We start from the raw sequence: 17451 nt of genomic DNA, 5'->3' as shown, positions 1-17451 counted from the left end.
TTAAAAAAAAATCTAAAGTTCAGCTTTCCAAAATTGATTCTCACATTAAACTAAACAATGGAACAGATATTAATTTTCTATAATCAATATTCTATTTGCATTTTTTTTTTTTTTTTGACACTTAAAAAAGCATTTAAATCAATGATTCAACTTGAAAAATAAATTAATATATTAGGAAAAAAAAGAAAAAAAATACATGTTCCATTTTAGTTTTTTATGTGTACAATTTTATGGATAGGGGAATAGTCGACAATCTACAAAAATTCACAATCGGTCAGTTAAAAAAAATTGAGCTAATCTTAAAACTAGTTATACAATACGTTAGATACGAAAACGCTCGAGGACGATGGTTCGAGAATCGCTAAACAAAAGTTTAGTATTTTTCCCATTTCTTTTCTCTCTCATTGAAAATAAAAGAGAGATTATAAATAATAAATAATTCGCTTGTTCTTTAAAAAAAAAATAATAATAATAATAATAATTGATCCACTCTTCTTTTGTCCCCATTCTAAAAGAATCTACGCTAATATAGCGTTTTTGTTTCAATTAGTTTTGACTACCCATGTCTTCAAAGACTAATTTTCTTTTATCAATCACTCGATTTTTCTTTTTCTTGCTTTTTTTTACAATCACACTTAGTCACGCAACTATCTTTGATATTGGCATTCTTTGGCTAGATTGCCTTCGATACTTCGCTATTGACAATTTACAAAACGAGACCCATGGTTTCGAAAATCGAATACCGAAAAAATAATTCAAGTACAATAAATTAATTATTAGATCAGACTTACGACTTGCTATTTCGTCCGTATTCTAAAATTTGTTTGTGATAGAAAAGCAGATAGCTGAAAATAAAAAAATATAGTTTAATATTTTTTTTTTTTTTTTTGTTTCTTTATTTTTACTTACCCTTCGCTAGTGAGAACATCTTTAAGTCGTGCTCTTGTAATTAAATGATCATCACATTTAAACCATTGATCACGCTGCTGTCGAATAAAAGCCGTATAATGTCCCGTTTCAAGGGATCCTTCATGATTAATTACAGCAAATAAAGAATAACGATTATCAGTAAAGGCAGTGTCCTCGCCATTTTTTGGAATATTTTTCAATGCACTATTATTATTGCCATTGCGACGATGCGATGTAAATGGAGTCATGTCCAATTGTTCTGGGAATGAAATAAAAGTGGAAATCTTTTTATCCTGAATACTCGAATGTTCAAATCTCTTTAAATGAAAACTTGCAACTATTGGCAATTGTTTCATTGTCAATTGTTTTGTACTCTCCTGATATGTTTGACAATTGTTACATTTAATTTTTGCCGTTGATCCCAAATGTTCGGCACGTGTAAATCTTTCTAAACAATCGACCAATGATGTCGGTGCTCCTGTACTATCTGTTATTGAACTGCCAGCAGTTGGACCCAAATCCAATGATATATCCCAGAATGGATCAATTGTTGTTGATACACCGCTAAAAATAAAATTTCAATAAAGAAAAGGTTTTGAATTTTTTTTTTTATTTTTTTTCAATTAATAAACGTACTTGCAGGCTTGACAGACAACGTCACTTTGCAATCCACCGGTGAAAATTTGATCTATAATACAATTGCAATGATGGGGATTATTTTTGACAAGAATTGGTGCAGCCTCACAATGTCGATGAAGAACGTCGAGTGTTGCTATAAAAAATTCGTGAGCATCTTGTTGTTCATATCCAGCCAAATGTCTAGCGTGTGTCCAAATTAAATGAAGAAGTTTGTGAAGTGTAAGGGGCGCTTTATTTCCTGAGTAAAATTCCTGAAAGAGTTGTGCCACTTCACAAACTAAACAGCGACTTGGTTGCGGACAATGATGTCGATCAGATAGAAAATAATCGCGCAAAAGTGGCGTATGAATCAATGCTTGAACTATGCAATTCATGAAACACGTACTTCCTAAATTTATTAGTCCTCTTAAACCTGCAATTATAAATATCGATAAAATTATTCAAAAAAAAAATATATATATATAAGAATAATAAAAGTATTTTTTAAATTTAAACAATTTAGAAATTATTTAATTAAAATTTAGAGATTATCTTCTTACTTTTTTAAATTAAATTTTCGAAAATTTTAATATTGAATTTTTTTTTCACCTATAGTAGAATTTTCGATTACTCGTCTCCTGCGCGGATGTTTTCTTAACAATTCCGTTTCGCTCTGAGTTGGTTCCCACGCTCGATAAAATTCTCCTATGCTTAACGACTTTGCCGATTCGCTCCATTGTGACTTTGCTACAGCTAATAATTCTCTGTCGTAAACATAATCTCCACATTGGAAGCACAAAATATTTCCATAACACAAATCCACAGCTGTAATTAGGAGATAAAAAAAAAATATTTTTATAAAATAAGATACTGAAGAACAAAATTCTCCTTTTTTTCATAAATTTTTAAATATTATAACTTTTATAAATAATTCAAAATGAAGAAATTAAATACCTAAAAAATGTTTTTTCGTTTTGGCATGATCCTGAATATGTCCTTTAACATAACAGCCAAAGAAGATACAGTGAAGACAAGAGTGCAATCGATCTTTGTACGTTTTACATATGTGACAGAGACAACTTACAGCCTGCAAAAAAAAAAATTAATAAAATAATTAATTAATAATAAAGTATAGATGAAAAAATTAAATAAAAATACAACAGAAAATTGTTTATGAGAGACGCTTGAAAAATCGATTTTTATGTAATTTATTTTGAAATCCACGTGGCTCTTGCTCAATATTAGTGAAAGTATTTTTTATATAAAAAAATATTTCGTGTACATTTTGAAATAGAGAATAAAATTTTAACCTATTCAATTTTGTAATAAAAAAAGATAATTATTGTCAATTTCACATATTTTGAAACCATAATTATAATTATTCTAAAGGGTTTGGGTTCCTATGAAACTTATATACGATCCTGGAATCTGCAGATGTTTCTTCCAACTCATTAGAAAATTTTAATAATATTATTATTATTTTTAATTATTTGCCATTCGTTTCGTTAAACAATTATTGTTTATTTTCCAATTTTTTTTTTAATTTATAAAAAAAGATTTTTTAAAAACAATAATAATCTCTTTTGTTTGTTCGGAAAACATCAATTTCAGTAACGTGCCGATCAACGGTACTGGGGTTACAATCAGTTAATCCCGTTATTCGAGATTTATCTTTGGCAAAGTTAGAGAATAAAATGATACCTTGAATATGAATTAACCTTTTATTTCAATTTCTAAAAAGTATAGTTGTGGAAAAAAAAAATACTGAACAGGCTAACTGAAATTTCTCAATTAAGAAGCTAGTGTTAATTATCCATCGAAAGAAACAGTTTCAGATGAAAAGAAATTTTCTTATTTTAATTTCATTTTACAATCATATTTTTAAAATTATCTATTTCTATTTCATTTTTTAAATAAAAATAATAGTTTTCAAAATTTCTTAAATGAAAAATAAAAACAAAGAAAGGAGAAAAATATCTTTCTTTGTTAAGAAAGTTTGTTTAAAAAAAAAAAAACAAACAAAAAACTAAAAATTGGCTAGTGCAAGATATTCTGCAACAAAGAGAGAGGTTATTTTCAGAATTCTCAGGGACCTCTGCCAAAAAAAGGAAGAACGCCTATTTCGATAAAAAAAAAAATAACACCTGACGAATTTTTTATCACGTATATAAACCAGTTTTAATTCTTCCTACACCAAAAATACCTTATGGCATCAATGTATTGCAAATTTAATTACAGCATCTAATGATTATACCAGGGTCCTAAAATCAATAACTTCGCTCCTGATGAAAACGTGAATGAACCGAAGCTCGTGTGTGACGTGCACGTTGCGCTGGGAAAACGTGCACGTAAATACGGGGGTGTCCATGTGTTGGGTTGTCATTCTAACCATCAGAACAATTTTTTTGACAGTTCTAAACTATGAATTTAGAAGAAAAAAAAACAATTGACACACTTGAAAATTAATATCAAACTGAGAATAATTTAAAAAACAAAAAGACTTGAATAAAATATAATGTAAATATTAGGAAAATTAGATGAAAACTGTAAGAAAAACTAAGAATTGTATAAGTAACCGGCATTTTGATTTGGAGTGATAAAAAATGTCCCACCTTCCTGATCCGTGCCTCATTTGATGTACTGGTGACGAAATAAGAATGGATCACTTTATAGGGCTGTATACCCTTGGCTGCCTTGAAATTATTCAAGTGTATGCAGCCATGGTCGCTCATCTCAGGCTGGCACAAGCGATGGCGTGGTATAGTTAATGTTCGCGACAATGTTCTTACTCGAAAATCGCTAAAGATTTTGTGGGATGTCCGTTTTGATTTCCCTTGATTCACGAACCCTGGCACTCCTGTGGGGTACCAAGGGACTTTTTTGAAATAATGATGTTACGAACAGGGTGACGAACAATGTGCGCGGGGCGTAACACGCTGGCCTTGGCAGTAGCGCGCGTGTCGTTGACATGGAAAATCGCGTAAGCCTTGGAAAACTACTTTCATATGTCTTGTCGTCTTGTCACGCTGTCAAGCTCGTTTTAAAACTCGCATCAATTTATAAGAATAAGACAAATGTACGTTGTTTAGATTGGAATGAGTAAATCACGAGATTTTATGGTTCTACGGGTTATAATAGTCACCCGGGAACCAACGAATACCAGCCGGTCACTGTGTTCACTGCAACAGGGCCGGTAAGGGGTTGCCCCTCCCTGCTCCCCTCCTAACGCCAAAAAAAAGCATAGTCCAGGGACGTATTAGTCAATCTCTTCGCCCCGTGTTGTTTTTTATGTTATTTTTTTCTTTTTTTTTATACGATTACACACATAATTGATTTTATTTCTTATTTAATCTATGAGATGGTATATTATCATGGGTCTTGTCATATTTTTTTTTGTTAATCTAGAGATGATTGTTAATTCTATTAATGAACCAGGTGAATACATGTTATAGTGTGTTCTGAGAAGAGCAGGTGTGATCTCAAATCGGCTGATTTTCAAGAGGAGTAGGAGAAACTGTATCCCTTTATTTACGGCCCTGATTTTGATAGTTTTTTTTTTGTTTAAAAAAAATTGTTATGATTACATTGAAATATTTTTGAACTTTGTATTGCAAATTTTTTGAAACATATATGATTAACATAGATTTTAGGTTAGAACTCATCTATATAGAAAAATTTGTCGATCATTATTTATGAATTCTATTGTCTTTATACAATAGGAAGGGTTCTAAAATTTAGGGAAATAAAAAAAAAAAAAAATGCTGGAGAAATATTTTTTTAAGGGACTGGGGAAACCCCAAAAATGGATTAGAAAGGTAATAATTTATTACGATTGTAAAAATTTTTCAGCTGGTGCTATGTGCGAATATATAAGCGATTATAAAGGTAGAGCAATAAAACATGAGGGTCTCATGGAATAGAAAATCTGACCGCGACTAGTCATTGTATATAATTTTATTGCTTTCTAAAAAGTAAAATAAACATTTTTCTTAATTTTTTTCTTATCTCAAAAATAATAATTCGTTTGACAATTTTTCACACTGGTAATATAATTTTCGTAATAAATCCTTAAACTTTAATCCTCTCAAAAATATATTTTCTTTTGTATTTATAACCTTTTTAGTTTAACTGCAAAAAAACCTTAAACATAAAAAATTTGTATAAAAAACAATATAATAAAATAATTTTAAATAAAACAAATAACTTACTTAAATTTTGAATTTAATTCAAAAAATAACTTTTTAAATTTTAGCGGTTATTTTTAAATATTTTATTTAGTGCAAATTTATCTTTTTTAAATTATAACGGTTTCCGTTTTTTAGTATATTTTTAACGATCAATTTTTAATGGTTTATTTATATTATTTGAAAAAAGAAAATACTTTCAATTGTTTATAATAAAATAATTGAATCATATTTTCTGTTAAAAGCTTTTAAAAGAAAATTCAAATTTTCAAATGAATGTCACGTGACCAATAAAAGAATCGAAAATCTAACCTGACCTGACTGACGGTTGAACATTTAAGTTGTGACAAACAAGACGAAGGCGGCATTTTCTTTCTTGTTCTTATCGTGAGCAGGTATAAACTCGTCTGTGAACAATTTTGAGAACCTAAATAAGTGATTATCATGTTTAGAAATAGATATTTTTCTAATACAAGTTTGATTGTGATTGACAATTGATTTTGATCAAGAATTTTCGTTACATTTTGCAAACGAAACATTATTTTCTAACCTCTCGTTCGACATTCTTTGTTTGGCAGCGTTTTTTTTTGTGATTTTTGTGACAAATTTTGATTTTAATTGCTTTCTAGGGAAGTGATTTTTTAAAGAGAAGACAATGGCAAACGAGAGGGAAAGGAAAAAAAGAAGAAATGAAGATAGTATAGGAGATTCTCAACATGCGAAAAAAGCAAGGGAACATAATATTTCGAATTCTTTTGTAACAGAAGTAAGTTGACTTTTTTATATCAAAATATTCGTTTTATTTTTATAATTGTACTCTTATTGTACAGTTTTAATTTTTTTTTTTGTCTTTTTTAAACGTTTAGTAAAATTTTATTAATATAAGACGCAATTTCTGATATGATTTTTTGGATTTTATTTATTTTGTAAAATTTTTTAATTAGATGTGGAAACCATAATTTCTAACGTTCATTTGTCATGTTCTTATTTCGTAATTGTCTTTTTGAAATTTCTAGTTTCTATGTTTTTTTCTACCATTTTTATTCAAAATAGTTTTCTTTATCTTTCGTTACACTTTTTTTGATTGAAAATTTGATAAAAAAAAAATTCAAGTTACATATTTTAAATTAATTACTATATTAATGTTGCTAATATTTTATTTTTACATTTAATTTACAATATTGAATATTTTACTAAAATTCGTGGGGTTTTTTTTTTCAGCAAACTATTGGAAAAGTTAAACGAGTTTTCATGCGAAACTTCATGTGTCATGACGCTTTGGAAGTTGAATTAAATCCAAATGTTAATTTCATTGTAGGACGCAATGGAAGTGGTAAAAGTGCGATTTTAACCGCTGTTATGATTGGTCTTGGTGGTAAAAGTAAAATTACAAACCGAGGAACTTCCGTAAAAGGTAAATTACAATTCATAAGGTATCTTTTCTTTTCTATAATAATTTAATTAAACTTGAATTTTGTATTATTTAATTTTATTTTATACATTGACAAGAGATTATTTTTTATTACAGGATTGATACAAAATGGCAAAAATAGTGCTTCAATTGAAGTATCTTTGACAAATGCAGGAGTCGGTGCTTACAAGCGTGAAATTTACGGCGATATTATTACAGTCTGCCGAACTATCGGTGCAAGTTCGACTTACAAAATCAAAAATTGGAAAGGTATTTAAAATATTTTTTTAAAGTTTTAATGTAAAATAAAAAAAAAAAAATTAAATGATTAAAATGTCTATTTCTTTTTGCTAGGCGAAATTATTTCTCATAAAAAAGAGGAACTTGATAAAATTATTGATTCAATGAATATTCAAGTTGAAAATCCAATTTCAATTCTAAATCAAGATGTGTCGAGAACATTTTTAGTTTCATCGACTGCTCAAAATAAGTATGATTTGTTTATGAAAGCAACTCGTTTAAATATTATTGGTCAAAATTATAAGGACGCTCACGCTTGCAATGAAGATTCACGTCGTCGTTTAGCGGCTACTGAACAGGTTTTTTATAAATTTATTTATTTTATTCTATTTATTATAGTTTTTCATTTTATAATTTACATTTTAAATATTTTTTAAATAATAAATTTTATTTCATTTCAGTCAATGGAAGAAACAAGAGCCGAAATTGAACAAATAAGAGAGAATATACGGGTTTTGGATTCTGCAGATGAGGCGCGGGAAAATTTTAAAAAATTACAAATAGAATTGTCTTGGTCAATTGTAAGTATTTCTAAACTAATGTATAATTATTATTTTAATAATAGAATATAATTTAATGTAAACAAATTTTCAAATTAGGTATCTGCAGAAGAAGAAACGGCAAAAAAATTGCAGCAACGACTTTCTGATTGTGAGAAAGAAGCTAAAAAATTAGAAGCCGCCGATGGTGAGCGAGAAGAAAAATTATTAAAAATAAAGGAGGACATTGAGTAAGTATTTAATAAATTGCAAATTAAGAGAATTTTATATATATTAAGAAAATTAATTTATATTGTAAAATTATAATTTTTAGAATGTGTTTATTATTTTTATCGCTGTTTTGTATTTTACAGAAAATTGGATGTTAAGTGTCAAGCAATAAAATCTGAATCTGCAAATAGTGCTGAATTATACAGAACATCGAAGCAAACCTATTTGGAGAGTAAAGATGCTCATGCTGAAAAATTGAAGGCTTGGCGTATTTCACAAACTAAAGTGAAACGATTAGAATCTGATATTGGACTTCTTAAAAAAGAAATTGAACGATTGGAAGCGTAAGATTTTAATTTTTCTTATAAATATATATTTGTTTAACATCGATAGAATTAAGATTTTAATTTTGAAAATGATATATTTATTACAGTGAAAGCAGCAAACAAGAAGCAGAGAGACAAGAATCAAGGGATAAACTTTCACAGTTTGAGCAAAGTTTAGATGAAGTTGAAGCTACTTTACGCACTAAGCAAACAGATCAAATGCATTTAGAAGCTCATATTAGAGAAAAATTAATGCGAGATGAAAATTCTTTAAGAATAGAAGTTGAAAGTTGCAGGAATAAATCGAGTAAGTTGCGAATTATTGATTTACAATTAAATTAATATATGTATTTTATTAATTTCTTTAATTTTTTTTTTTTCTTTCTAGGACAAATTTCACAAAAATTGTCGGCCATCAAGAAACAAGTTAATAATGCCATTGCTGTTTACAGTCCGAATATGCCTCGTCTTCTCAAACGTATCGATGAGGAGTATCGAAAAGGCAAATTTCGGGCGAAACCCCGAGGACCCATTGGTGCTTTTATTAAAGTAAAAGATCCCCAATGGATACCAGCTGTTGAAAATTTTCTTTCCAATTTATTGAGTGCTTTTTGCGTTGATAATCGAGCTGATGCAAATAAACTTGGTTTAATTATGCGCGAAGTTTTTCGCGATGAAAGATGCCCGCAAATAATTTCGAGTAAATTTTATGATCGGGTGAGTTTTTTTTTTTATTTTGTTTAAAAAATTAATTTTTAAGAAAGAAATTAATTAAAAATGTTAAATAAAATTTTCTAAATAATTTCAGGTTCATAATGTACAACAACATTGTACACGTTCCCCGGATTTTCCGAGTCTTTTGGAAATGATGGAGATATCTGATTCGGTTATAGCAAATTGTTTAATTGATCAACGTGAAATTGAATGTGTTTTATTGATTCCAACTAGTGAGCAAGCTTGCAAAGTAATGTGTAAAACACAATATGTTCCTAATAATTGTAAACGAGCTTTCACTCAGGGTGGAGATCTCTTTTTCCCAGCACCAAATTATAAAACTTATGGTGGTAGACGTGGAATGAGGGCGAAATTTCTTCAAGTTTCAACTACTCAGGCAATTCAGTAAGTTTCTCTTTAACTATTTCGTTTATTTAAAAAAAAAAAAAAAAAAACGAACGTCAATATAATTAATATTTTTCATTTTAGAATTTTAGAAGAAGATTTAACAACTGCTGGTGAAGAGCAGCAAAGAGCTTCGACAGAATTACAATCGGTTACAATGAATCTCCACAGTGCCAATGCCGAGTTACAAAAGATAAATAAAGAAGTTAATAAATTACGAACAACTGAAATTCAATTGAAAACTGCAATTACTAGTGTAAAGGACAAGCTAGAAGAAGTTCAATGCAAAACAATTGAAATGTTTGTAAGTAAAAATGTTTAATTTCAAAAAATTGCCAATACAAATAAAATTTTTAAAAATATGTTCAATTTCAAAATAGAAAAATATATTATTTTTTTTTTTAAATAAAAATTTATTAATTACAGACAAGTGACATGGATCGTAATCAAAGAAAACTCCAAGAGGCAAAAGCAGAGGAAGATGCTTTAAAAAGAGAAACTGTCGAAAGGCAGAATAGAGTTGCGGAATTGGATGCTGAAGTCAAACGTTATAGAAATATCGTTAATGAAACTGAAGTGAGGCTTAATCCAATTAAGGTGAGAAAATTTCTTTTAACTTTCCTCATTTACTAATTTATAATACAATTTTTATTAAATTTTTTTTTTTTTTTTTGTCATCCTGTTAATATTTATATTGAAATTTACATTTTTTTAGGAGGAAATATCTCAATTGAAAGAAAAACAATCAATTTTATGCTCAAACTACGAAAATGTGGCGAGAAAATTAAATATCGCTAAGCAGAATATTGATAAAAGTAAAACGGATTTCGAAAAACAACAACGAACTATTTCTCTTGCTGTTAAAAATGCCACGGAAAAAGGCGAAAAAGTAGCTGTAACCAGGTATTAATCATAAAGTTTTATCTTTATTTCAATATTAATTTTCCTTTATTTTTTTTTGATATTAATAGAAAATTTTTCTTCAGATCCCAAAGAGAATTGGCTCGTTTATCGAACGAACTTCAAGCGACCATCGAGATGATTGAGAATGAATATGGTTCTAAAGACGAATGGAATAGAGAGCTGCAAACAAAATTAGATAAATTCAGTCAAATTGATGAATTTCACAGAGTTCTTGCAAAATCTTGTCAGGTAATTTTATAAGAGTTTCTTTATTTCAGCTTATTATTTATTTGAAAAATTTCATTATTTACAATAATTTTAATTTCTAATAATTCAGAAACATCAAATAAGACTCGAAAAACGACGGCGTTTGTTTAACGAAATGAAAAAAGAAATTGGATTTAAAGTTCAAACATCTTTTCAAAGTATTTTACGACTTCGAAAGTACAAGGTAATTTTCATTTTATTGTTGAATTGAAAATTAATTTTTTAATTTTTTTGCTTATTTAAAGTAACTAATTGAACTTTTTTTTTTTTAATTTCTTGTACATAGGGATCAATTAAAATTGATCATAAGGAAAAATCACTTCAACTTGAAGTAAATCCACAAAATGATGCCAAAAGACCAACAAATGATGCGAAATCTTTGTCTGGTGGCGAAAGATCCTATTCAACAGTGGCATTTATTTTGGCTCTCTGGGATTGTACTGGATTACCTTTTTATTTTCTCGACGAATTCGACGTCTTTATGGTAATTAAATAAACATATTAATTAAATTTTACTTTTTTATGACAATTTAAAAGGGAAAGTAAAGAAATAATTCTTTGTTTTAATTAAAAAATTTATTTTTCCTTATTTCAGGATAAAATTAATAGACGTATCATAATGGACCTATTAATAGAACACACTAGGTCACATCCTCAAAGTCAATTTACATTTTTGACTCCACTGGATACATCAAGCATCGATGTTAATGATCACATAACAATTCATCGGTAAGATTTTTTTTCATTTTTAAATTAATATTAATTTAATATAGAAACTTTTTTTTCTATTTTGTAAATAAAAACAAAATTGCTAAATTTTTACAAATATTTACAGATTAGCTCCTCCAGAAAGAGCGGAAAACTAAAAAATCTATCATTCCATCCTTTCTTCTGTTCGGTCGTCAACGCTTTAATTAATGTTTATTCGTTTATACCATTGCGTATGTCGTATATATTTATAAAGGTCCTATTTATGTGTCCGTAACAAATGATGCCTTAAAGAGAGAGAGAAATGAAAAATGTTTGTAACAGCGAACATAAAATATAAGGTATATGTTTATCAATTAATATATAATATATAAAGAAAGAAATTTATTTCATCGTTAGTTTAAACTGTTTATTTTTTAAGAATAGAAAGGAAAAAAAAAATTGTGAAACAGTTCTGGCCATTGAAAAGTACTATTATTGTTTCTAAATTTAAAAGAAATTTTTTAAGACAATCATCGTTTTGTATTTTGTCTCATCGTCACAGCAAACCTTTTAAGTTTGTAATATATATATATTAAAAAAAAACCAAGAATTTATTTAAACGTTAATTCAAAGTATTTATTTACAAACAATAAAAAAAAAAGTGCTAGCCGTTAAAAAGTACTATTAAATATTGTTTCTAAATTAAAAAGAAAATTTTTAAGGCAATCGTTTTGTATTTTGTCTCATCGTCACAACAAGTTTTTTAAGTTTGTAATATAAGACTAAAACCAAGAATTTGTTTAATCGTTAATTCAAAATGTTTATTTACAAACAAGAGAAAAAAAAAACAGTGCTGGCCGTTGAAAAGTATTATTTCTAATTGCAAAGAAATTTGAAGATATTCATCGTTTTGTGATTTGTCTTCTTTGTATATTGATTGTTTAAAAAAAAAAAAAAACAAAAAAGAAAAAAAAACGAAGGTAATTTCCTATTTGGAAATTCGGTGCCTTGATATGTATACAGTATTACACGTTTAGTTTAAAGTTAATGTGTAATATAAAATATAAAATATATATTTCATATAAAAAATTCGTTATAACAAATTATTGTTTTTCTTTACACTTAAAATTTTTTATTTCAATATTATTTTAATATAAAAATTTTAGTAGAATTAAAATTCGATTTTTTGTTAAAATTAAAAAAAATAATTGCAATTTGATTTTTGAAAAAAATTATTTTCATACTGTGAAGGTATAAATGGTTTGTCAATTAACTAGGTCAAGGTCACTTTGTAAATGTAGTCCATTCTGGATGCTGGGGCTTAGACTTGATTCCATAAAGGCGCGGTCTTATTAAGTAATTATTCAACCTTTAGTGAAAGTCAAGGTGTAATGCCGTCAGGTATAATAAAATATTTAAGAAACACAATATATCTCTCAGGCGATTGTTTTTAATTTTCTATATAACTTTTTATTTCAGATTATAATTAATTAATTGCTCATTATATATTTAATTTTATTCAATGATAGTTTTGTAATTATTTCTAATTATAGTTCATAAATATTTATAATTGAAAAAAAAAATTATTATAAATTCAGAAACAGGTTCAAAATATTTTATACAATTAGCAAAAATTTTAATTTCAGAAAAAAATGGAACGCATGATTCGTAACTGAATTCGCATTTCGTAATACAACTCTATACGATCAACGAGAACAAAAATTTTATATCTATGGCTTTTTATCGATTAAATTGTTTTATGCCAAAAATTTGAATCTACTAAATGAAAATTCGACTAAATTAAAATTATGTTCAAAAAAAAAATAATTTGAAGATTTTACTAAATTGAAATTTAGAAAAATTAATTTTCAATGAAATTAGAGTTCAATGAAAATTCGGTTCTATTTTATAAAATTTGCTTATAATTGATGTGGGAAATAATTAATGAGCCAAAAGTTTTGAACGTTCAAATGAACGAAATATTTTTTTCAACCTATAAATTATTGAAAAATTATGATAGCAATGTAAAATAAAACAGTAAATTAAATAACTTCTTTTTAGATATTTAAAACAATATTTTGTAATGAAATTCATACATAAAGTTGCAAAAAAAAAATTTCGTTCATTTGAACGTTCAAAACTTTTGGCTCATAATAATTATGGATTTGGAAAATGAATGTAACAAATAATAATACAAAATGGAATTTTTTTTTTATATAAAATCATTTAATGAGACTCGACACTTAGCAAATAATAAATAGAATTAATTTTTTTTTGAGGTAAATCAGTGATAATAAGCGTTGCTGGCGTAGGAGAGAGGTGCAACAACTTTAGCGTGGGGCAATGGTGCACTGTAGGCGATGTGTGCAGGTGCAGCATAAGCAACTGGAGCAGCAGCGACGGTTTTAAGTGCTGGCTCTTTGTGTACAACTGCATTGAATCCATTGACATCATCGGCGGTGTATTCGACTGTTCTTTTAGTTCCATCAGCTTCAATGAGAGAATAACTTCCATGAACGACATCACCGTCACGAGTTTCGTGTTGTGTTTTTGAATCACCGGTCAATGCATCTTGAACATCATAGGCGTAACTGTATTGAGGATGAGGATCGTATTCAGTGTCAACTGTTTTAACAACTTTGGCAACTGGAGCAGCGGCGTATGCAACTGGAGCTGCGGCATAAGTGTGAGCAACTGGAGCGGCATGAGCCACTTGTACATGAGCCGCTGGCGCAGCGTACGCTAATTGTTGAGGGGCATATGATATCGCTGGTTGAGCGGCGTAGGCTAATTTAGCAACAGGTGCTGCATATTGAACCGCAGCTGGTGCACCAATAAAACCTGCACGTGCAGTTGCAACAAGAGCAACAAAAGCGAGGAACTGCAAATGAAAATTTTTATTCTAAATTTTCCTGATTTTATATAATATTTAGTATGATAATTAAATTTATTTAATATATTTCAAAATTTTATTTATGAAGAATCATATATTAGAATTCCATAAAATAAAATAATACTATAAAATTAAATGAAAGAAAAAATATATAAAAAGTAATTTTTGAAAATTGAGATTTTATCAACTTATTCTACAGTAATAATTGACAAATTATGATTACCAACTTAACAATTAAGGATACAAAAAAAAATTGAAAATGTTTTCGTACCTTGAATGCCATATTTTGTTTTGAATGGTACAGTTGCTGGATTGCAAATGATGTCTTTCGAAGTGGAGAATTCGACTTTTATAGGAGGCGAAACAAGACGTTAGATGTGATGTAAGCGGTCTGTGTACATTCGATTTTTGGTGGTCAGGGCTCTGTAATAAGAGGAATTGGGCAAGAAACTGGATCACACCCTCAGGCAATGTCAGGGGGGGGGACGACGACCAATTATTTGACTGAACCACATTAAGCGTCGACCAGGTCGTGTCCTTGTCTCTTGAAAGTAATTTTTCTATAGTTTTACAATAATTTTTTATATATGGATTTTTTTATATTAATTTATTTATCCTTTTAAATTTATGAGTCCACAACGTTTTTATAAATGAAAACGAAAAAATAATTAGACAATATCCATTAATTTTGGTTAAAATTAAAGTTATTTGGGGGTTTTTATAAAAGTATTAATTTCTTGAAAATTTGTGCAAATCAAAATTAGAGATAAATTGACATGAAAAAATAAATTTTAATTTTTCGTTTTTGAAAACGTTGCGGACTTCAGCCTCATTTAAATTTAATGTCATTAATTTTTTTTTTTAAATTATTTAGTTATGAATTTTTTTTATGTTAATTTTAATTTTTAACCATTCGTACTTTTTAAATTCATTGTTTATTATTTAAATTATTTTTAATATATAAATAATAAAACAATTTTATATTTTTATATTCATTTATTATTTAAATTACTTTTTTTTAAATTAAATAAATAATTAATTAATTAAATAAATTTTTAAATAAAAACCAAATTAAATTAACTTTAATAAACAAATTATAAAACAATAATAGATTTCCTATTAATTAATTTTCATACCTATTTTTTTGTTTTAAAATTAATAATTTTTTTTTCTTGAAAATTTCTCTCAGGATTTATTTTTTATTTTATAATAATATGACATAACAAAAAAAAACATGTATATGATATTCACTTTTATAACAGTCATTACGAAAGGTCGCATATGAGTTTGAATAGACCTTTTGGTATAGAGAATAATATTGTAAAGTCATTTTGAATTTTTTCTTTTCTTTTAATATTAAAACAGTGGCACTAGACATGGGAAAAATATGAATTCAAGGTTGAAATCTATAAAAACTTTATTACAAAGGAAATTAAATTGATTTTCTCAAAAAAAAAAAAAATTTAATCAAAAATTTATTATATTATTTTTGAATGAATCATCAATAAAGTCTTTTTCTTTTTTTAATTTTTGCTCATGTGCATTAGATTTTTTTTTATATAAATTAGTCTCATAAATAACTTGTTAAATTATTCATCATTTCCAAACTTCTTTTTTTTTTTTTTTTGAAGAGAAACTATTTTTAGATATACATGTAATGTGCAATTGGTTCTACGCAACACATATACATAGCAGTTTAAAATCTATTATCTTTGAATATCTCTCTTACTCAATTTCTTTCTCCTATATGTCTTTCATTTTAGTGTATCTGTCATAGAGGTTGATCTATAAGGACATGAACTTTATGACGTGACCACGATATACAACAACTATAAAAGCCAAATCTTTTTCACAGAAAGACATCATTTGCAAGCAGCAAAGTAACTAATCAACACTTTAGAAAAAATGGCTTTCAAAGTAAGTAATATTCTAAATTTAAGAATAATTATATTTCCTTCTAGTTTCTATTTTATACTTTTCACTGAAAATATATATATGTATATATCTTTTTGAAATAAGAAACAAATTTTTAAATATTCTTATTTCAAGAATAATCTTTCTTATATGAAAATATTCTTCTTTTGAGAGTATTTTTTTCGTTTAAAAATATTCTCCATTTGAAAATATTATAATTCTGATAACTTTAATAATAAAATATTAATTATATTTTTAAATTATTATGAAGATTGATATTAAATTGAGAATTGTATTTAATTAAATTAAAATTGTTTTTTTTTATTTTTAAATAAATAATTGTTAATTTTTTCAGCTCTTTGTATTCGCCGCCTGTTTGGCTTTGGCAAGTGCTGGAATTATTTCTGCTCCAGTGCAATATGCAGCACCTTTGACTTATTCAGCACCAGCTGTTGTGAAAACTTATGCAGCTGCTCCAGTTCTTGCTCATTCAAGTTCATCAATTGTGAAAACTGTAAATACTGTACCACAAGTTTACAGTGCACCAATTTATACAGCATCAGCTTACAGTGCACCAGCATACACAGCACCTATTGTAAAAACAATTGCTGCACCAGTTGTCGCTGCTCCTGCAGTTGCAACATATTCAGTTCCAACTTATGCTAAAGTTGCTGCCCCATTGACATATACTTCAGCTGGATGGGCTTAAAAATTTACATAACAAATACAATTATCTCAAATTGTAAGATCATAATATTCAAATTGCATATAATTTTTTGTTACAAATTTTGATTGAATAAATTATTTAAAATCCGAATTTTATAGTTGAATTATTTCAAATGTTTCACAATCTATACACGGAAAAAGAAAAATTATTCTTTATCAACATGATCACACAGCTGTCGGGAAGAGACGACAGGTTTAACTAAAATGATCTAGTTTAGTGATCTAGATTAGTGATCTAGATTAGTGATCTAGATTAGTGATCTAGATTAGTGATCTAGATTAGTGATCTAGATTAGTGATCTAGATTAGTGATCTAGATTAGTGATCTAGATTAGTGATCTAGATTAGTGATCTAGATTAGTGATCTAGATTAGTGATCTAGATTAGTGATCTAGATTAGTGATCTAGATTAGTGATCTAGTTTAGTGATCTAGTTTAGTGATCTAGTTTAGTGATCTAGTTTAGTGATCTAGATTAGTGA

At 27.6% G+C, this 17451-nt stretch overlaps 4 protein-coding genes across 5 annotated transcripts; 2 read left to right on the top strand and 2 right to left on the bottom strand.

The window, feature by feature from the left end:
• Positions 1-459: 459 nt before the first annotated feature.
• On the bottom strand, positions 460-4714 carry LOC127289792 (ubiquitin carboxyl-terminal hydrolase 22). The gene is made up of 6 exons (XM_051317965.1): positions 4140-4714; positions 2482-2614; positions 2137-2352; positions 1546-1960; positions 910-1473; positions 460-845 (listed from the first exon to the last, which is right to left on the bottom strand). The coding sequence occupies exons 1-6, from the start codon at positions 4257-4259 to the stop codon at positions 788-790; spliced, it is 1506 nt and encodes a 501-aa protein (XP_051173922.1). The 5' UTR covers positions 4260-4714; the 3' UTR covers positions 460-787.
• A 1307-nt stretch (positions 4715-6021) lies between these two features.
• Positions 6022-12540, top strand: LOC127289785 (structural maintenance of chromosomes protein 6). 2 transcript variants are annotated; one of them, XM_051317953.1, is made up of 19 exons: positions 6022-6106; positions 6341-6477; positions 6933-7125; positions 7240-7392; positions 7477-7721; positions 7824-7943; positions 8022-8152; positions 8276-8476; positions 8566-8765; positions 8847-9175; positions 9267-9577; positions 9662-9881; positions 10004-10174; positions 10293-10480; positions 10564-10729; positions 10818-10931; positions 11034-11231; positions 11343-11476; positions 11583-12540. In XM_051317953.1, exons 2-19 carry the CDS (start codon positions 6367-6369, stop codon positions 11611-11613), a joined length of 3216 nt encoding a protein of 1071 aa, XP_051173910.1. In that variant the 5' UTR covers positions 6022-6106; positions 6341-6366; the 3' UTR covers positions 11614-12540. The 2 variants fall into 2 exon arrangements, with proteins under 2 accessions (XP_051173910.1, XP_051173909.1); XM_051317952.1 differs by having other exon boundaries at positions 6046-6477.
• Positions 12541-13629: 1089 nt separating this feature from the next.
• LOC127289803 (larval cuticle protein A2B-like) lies at positions 13630-14761 on the bottom strand. The gene is made up of 2 exons (XM_051317980.1): positions 14602-14761; positions 13630-14318 (listed from the first exon to the last, which is right to left on the bottom strand). The coding sequence occupies exons 1-2, from the start codon at positions 14611-14613 to the stop codon at positions 13722-13724; spliced, it is 609 nt and encodes a 202-aa protein (XP_051173937.1). The 5' UTR covers positions 14614-14761; the 3' UTR covers positions 13630-13721.
• Positions 14762-16079: 1318 nt separating this feature from the next.
• LOC127289808 (cuticle protein-like) lies at positions 16080-17061 on the top strand. Its single transcript, XM_051317987.1, has 2 exons — positions 16080-16247; positions 16600-17061. Exons 1-2 carry the CDS (start codon positions 16236-16238, stop codon positions 16951-16953), a joined length of 366 nt encoding a protein of 121 aa, XP_051173944.1. The 5' UTR covers positions 16080-16235; the 3' UTR covers positions 16954-17061.
• Positions 17062-17451: the final 390 nt, after the last annotated feature.

The sequence above is a fragment of the Leptopilina boulardi genome, unplaced genomic scaffold (genome assembly GCF_019393585.1).
Source record: "Leptopilina boulardi isolate dan_hultmark-lab unplaced genomic scaffold, ZJU_Lbou_2.1 LbouV2_51, whole genome shotgun sequence".
Lineage (NCBI taxonomy): Eukaryota > Metazoa > Arthropoda > Insecta > Hymenoptera > Figitidae > Leptopilina > Leptopilina boulardi.
Note: the sequence above shows the minus strand (reverse complement) of the source record. Positions and strands in the feature narration are given on the sequence as shown.

Bases quoted from the DNA above. Each gene is read 5' to 3' on its own strand.
- LOC127289792 (XM_051317965.1), bottom strand. From the start codon at position 4,259: ATGAGCGACCATGGCTGCATACACTTGAATAATTTCAAGGCAGCCAAG. The intron at 2,353-2,481 runs GTATTTAATTTC...TCCTAATTACAG, and splicing joins AACGAAAAAACATTTTTTAG to CTGTGGATTTGTGTTATGGA. The intron at 1,961-2,136 runs GTGAAAAAAAAA...TTATAATTGCAG, and splicing joins AATCGAAAATTCTACTATAG to GTTTAAGAGGACTAATAAAT.
- LOC127289785 (XM_051317953.1), top strand. From the start codon at position 6,367: ATGGCAAACGAGAGGGAAAGGAAAAAAAGAAGAAATGAAGATAGTATA. The intron at 9,578-9,661 runs GTAAGTTTCTCT...TTTTCATTTTAG, and splicing joins TCAACTACTCAGGCAATTCA to AATTTTAGAAGAAGATTTAA. The intron at 10,175-10,292 runs GTGAGAAAATTT...ACATTTTTTTAG, and splicing joins TGAGGCTTAATCCAATTAAG to GAGGAAATATCTCAATTGAA.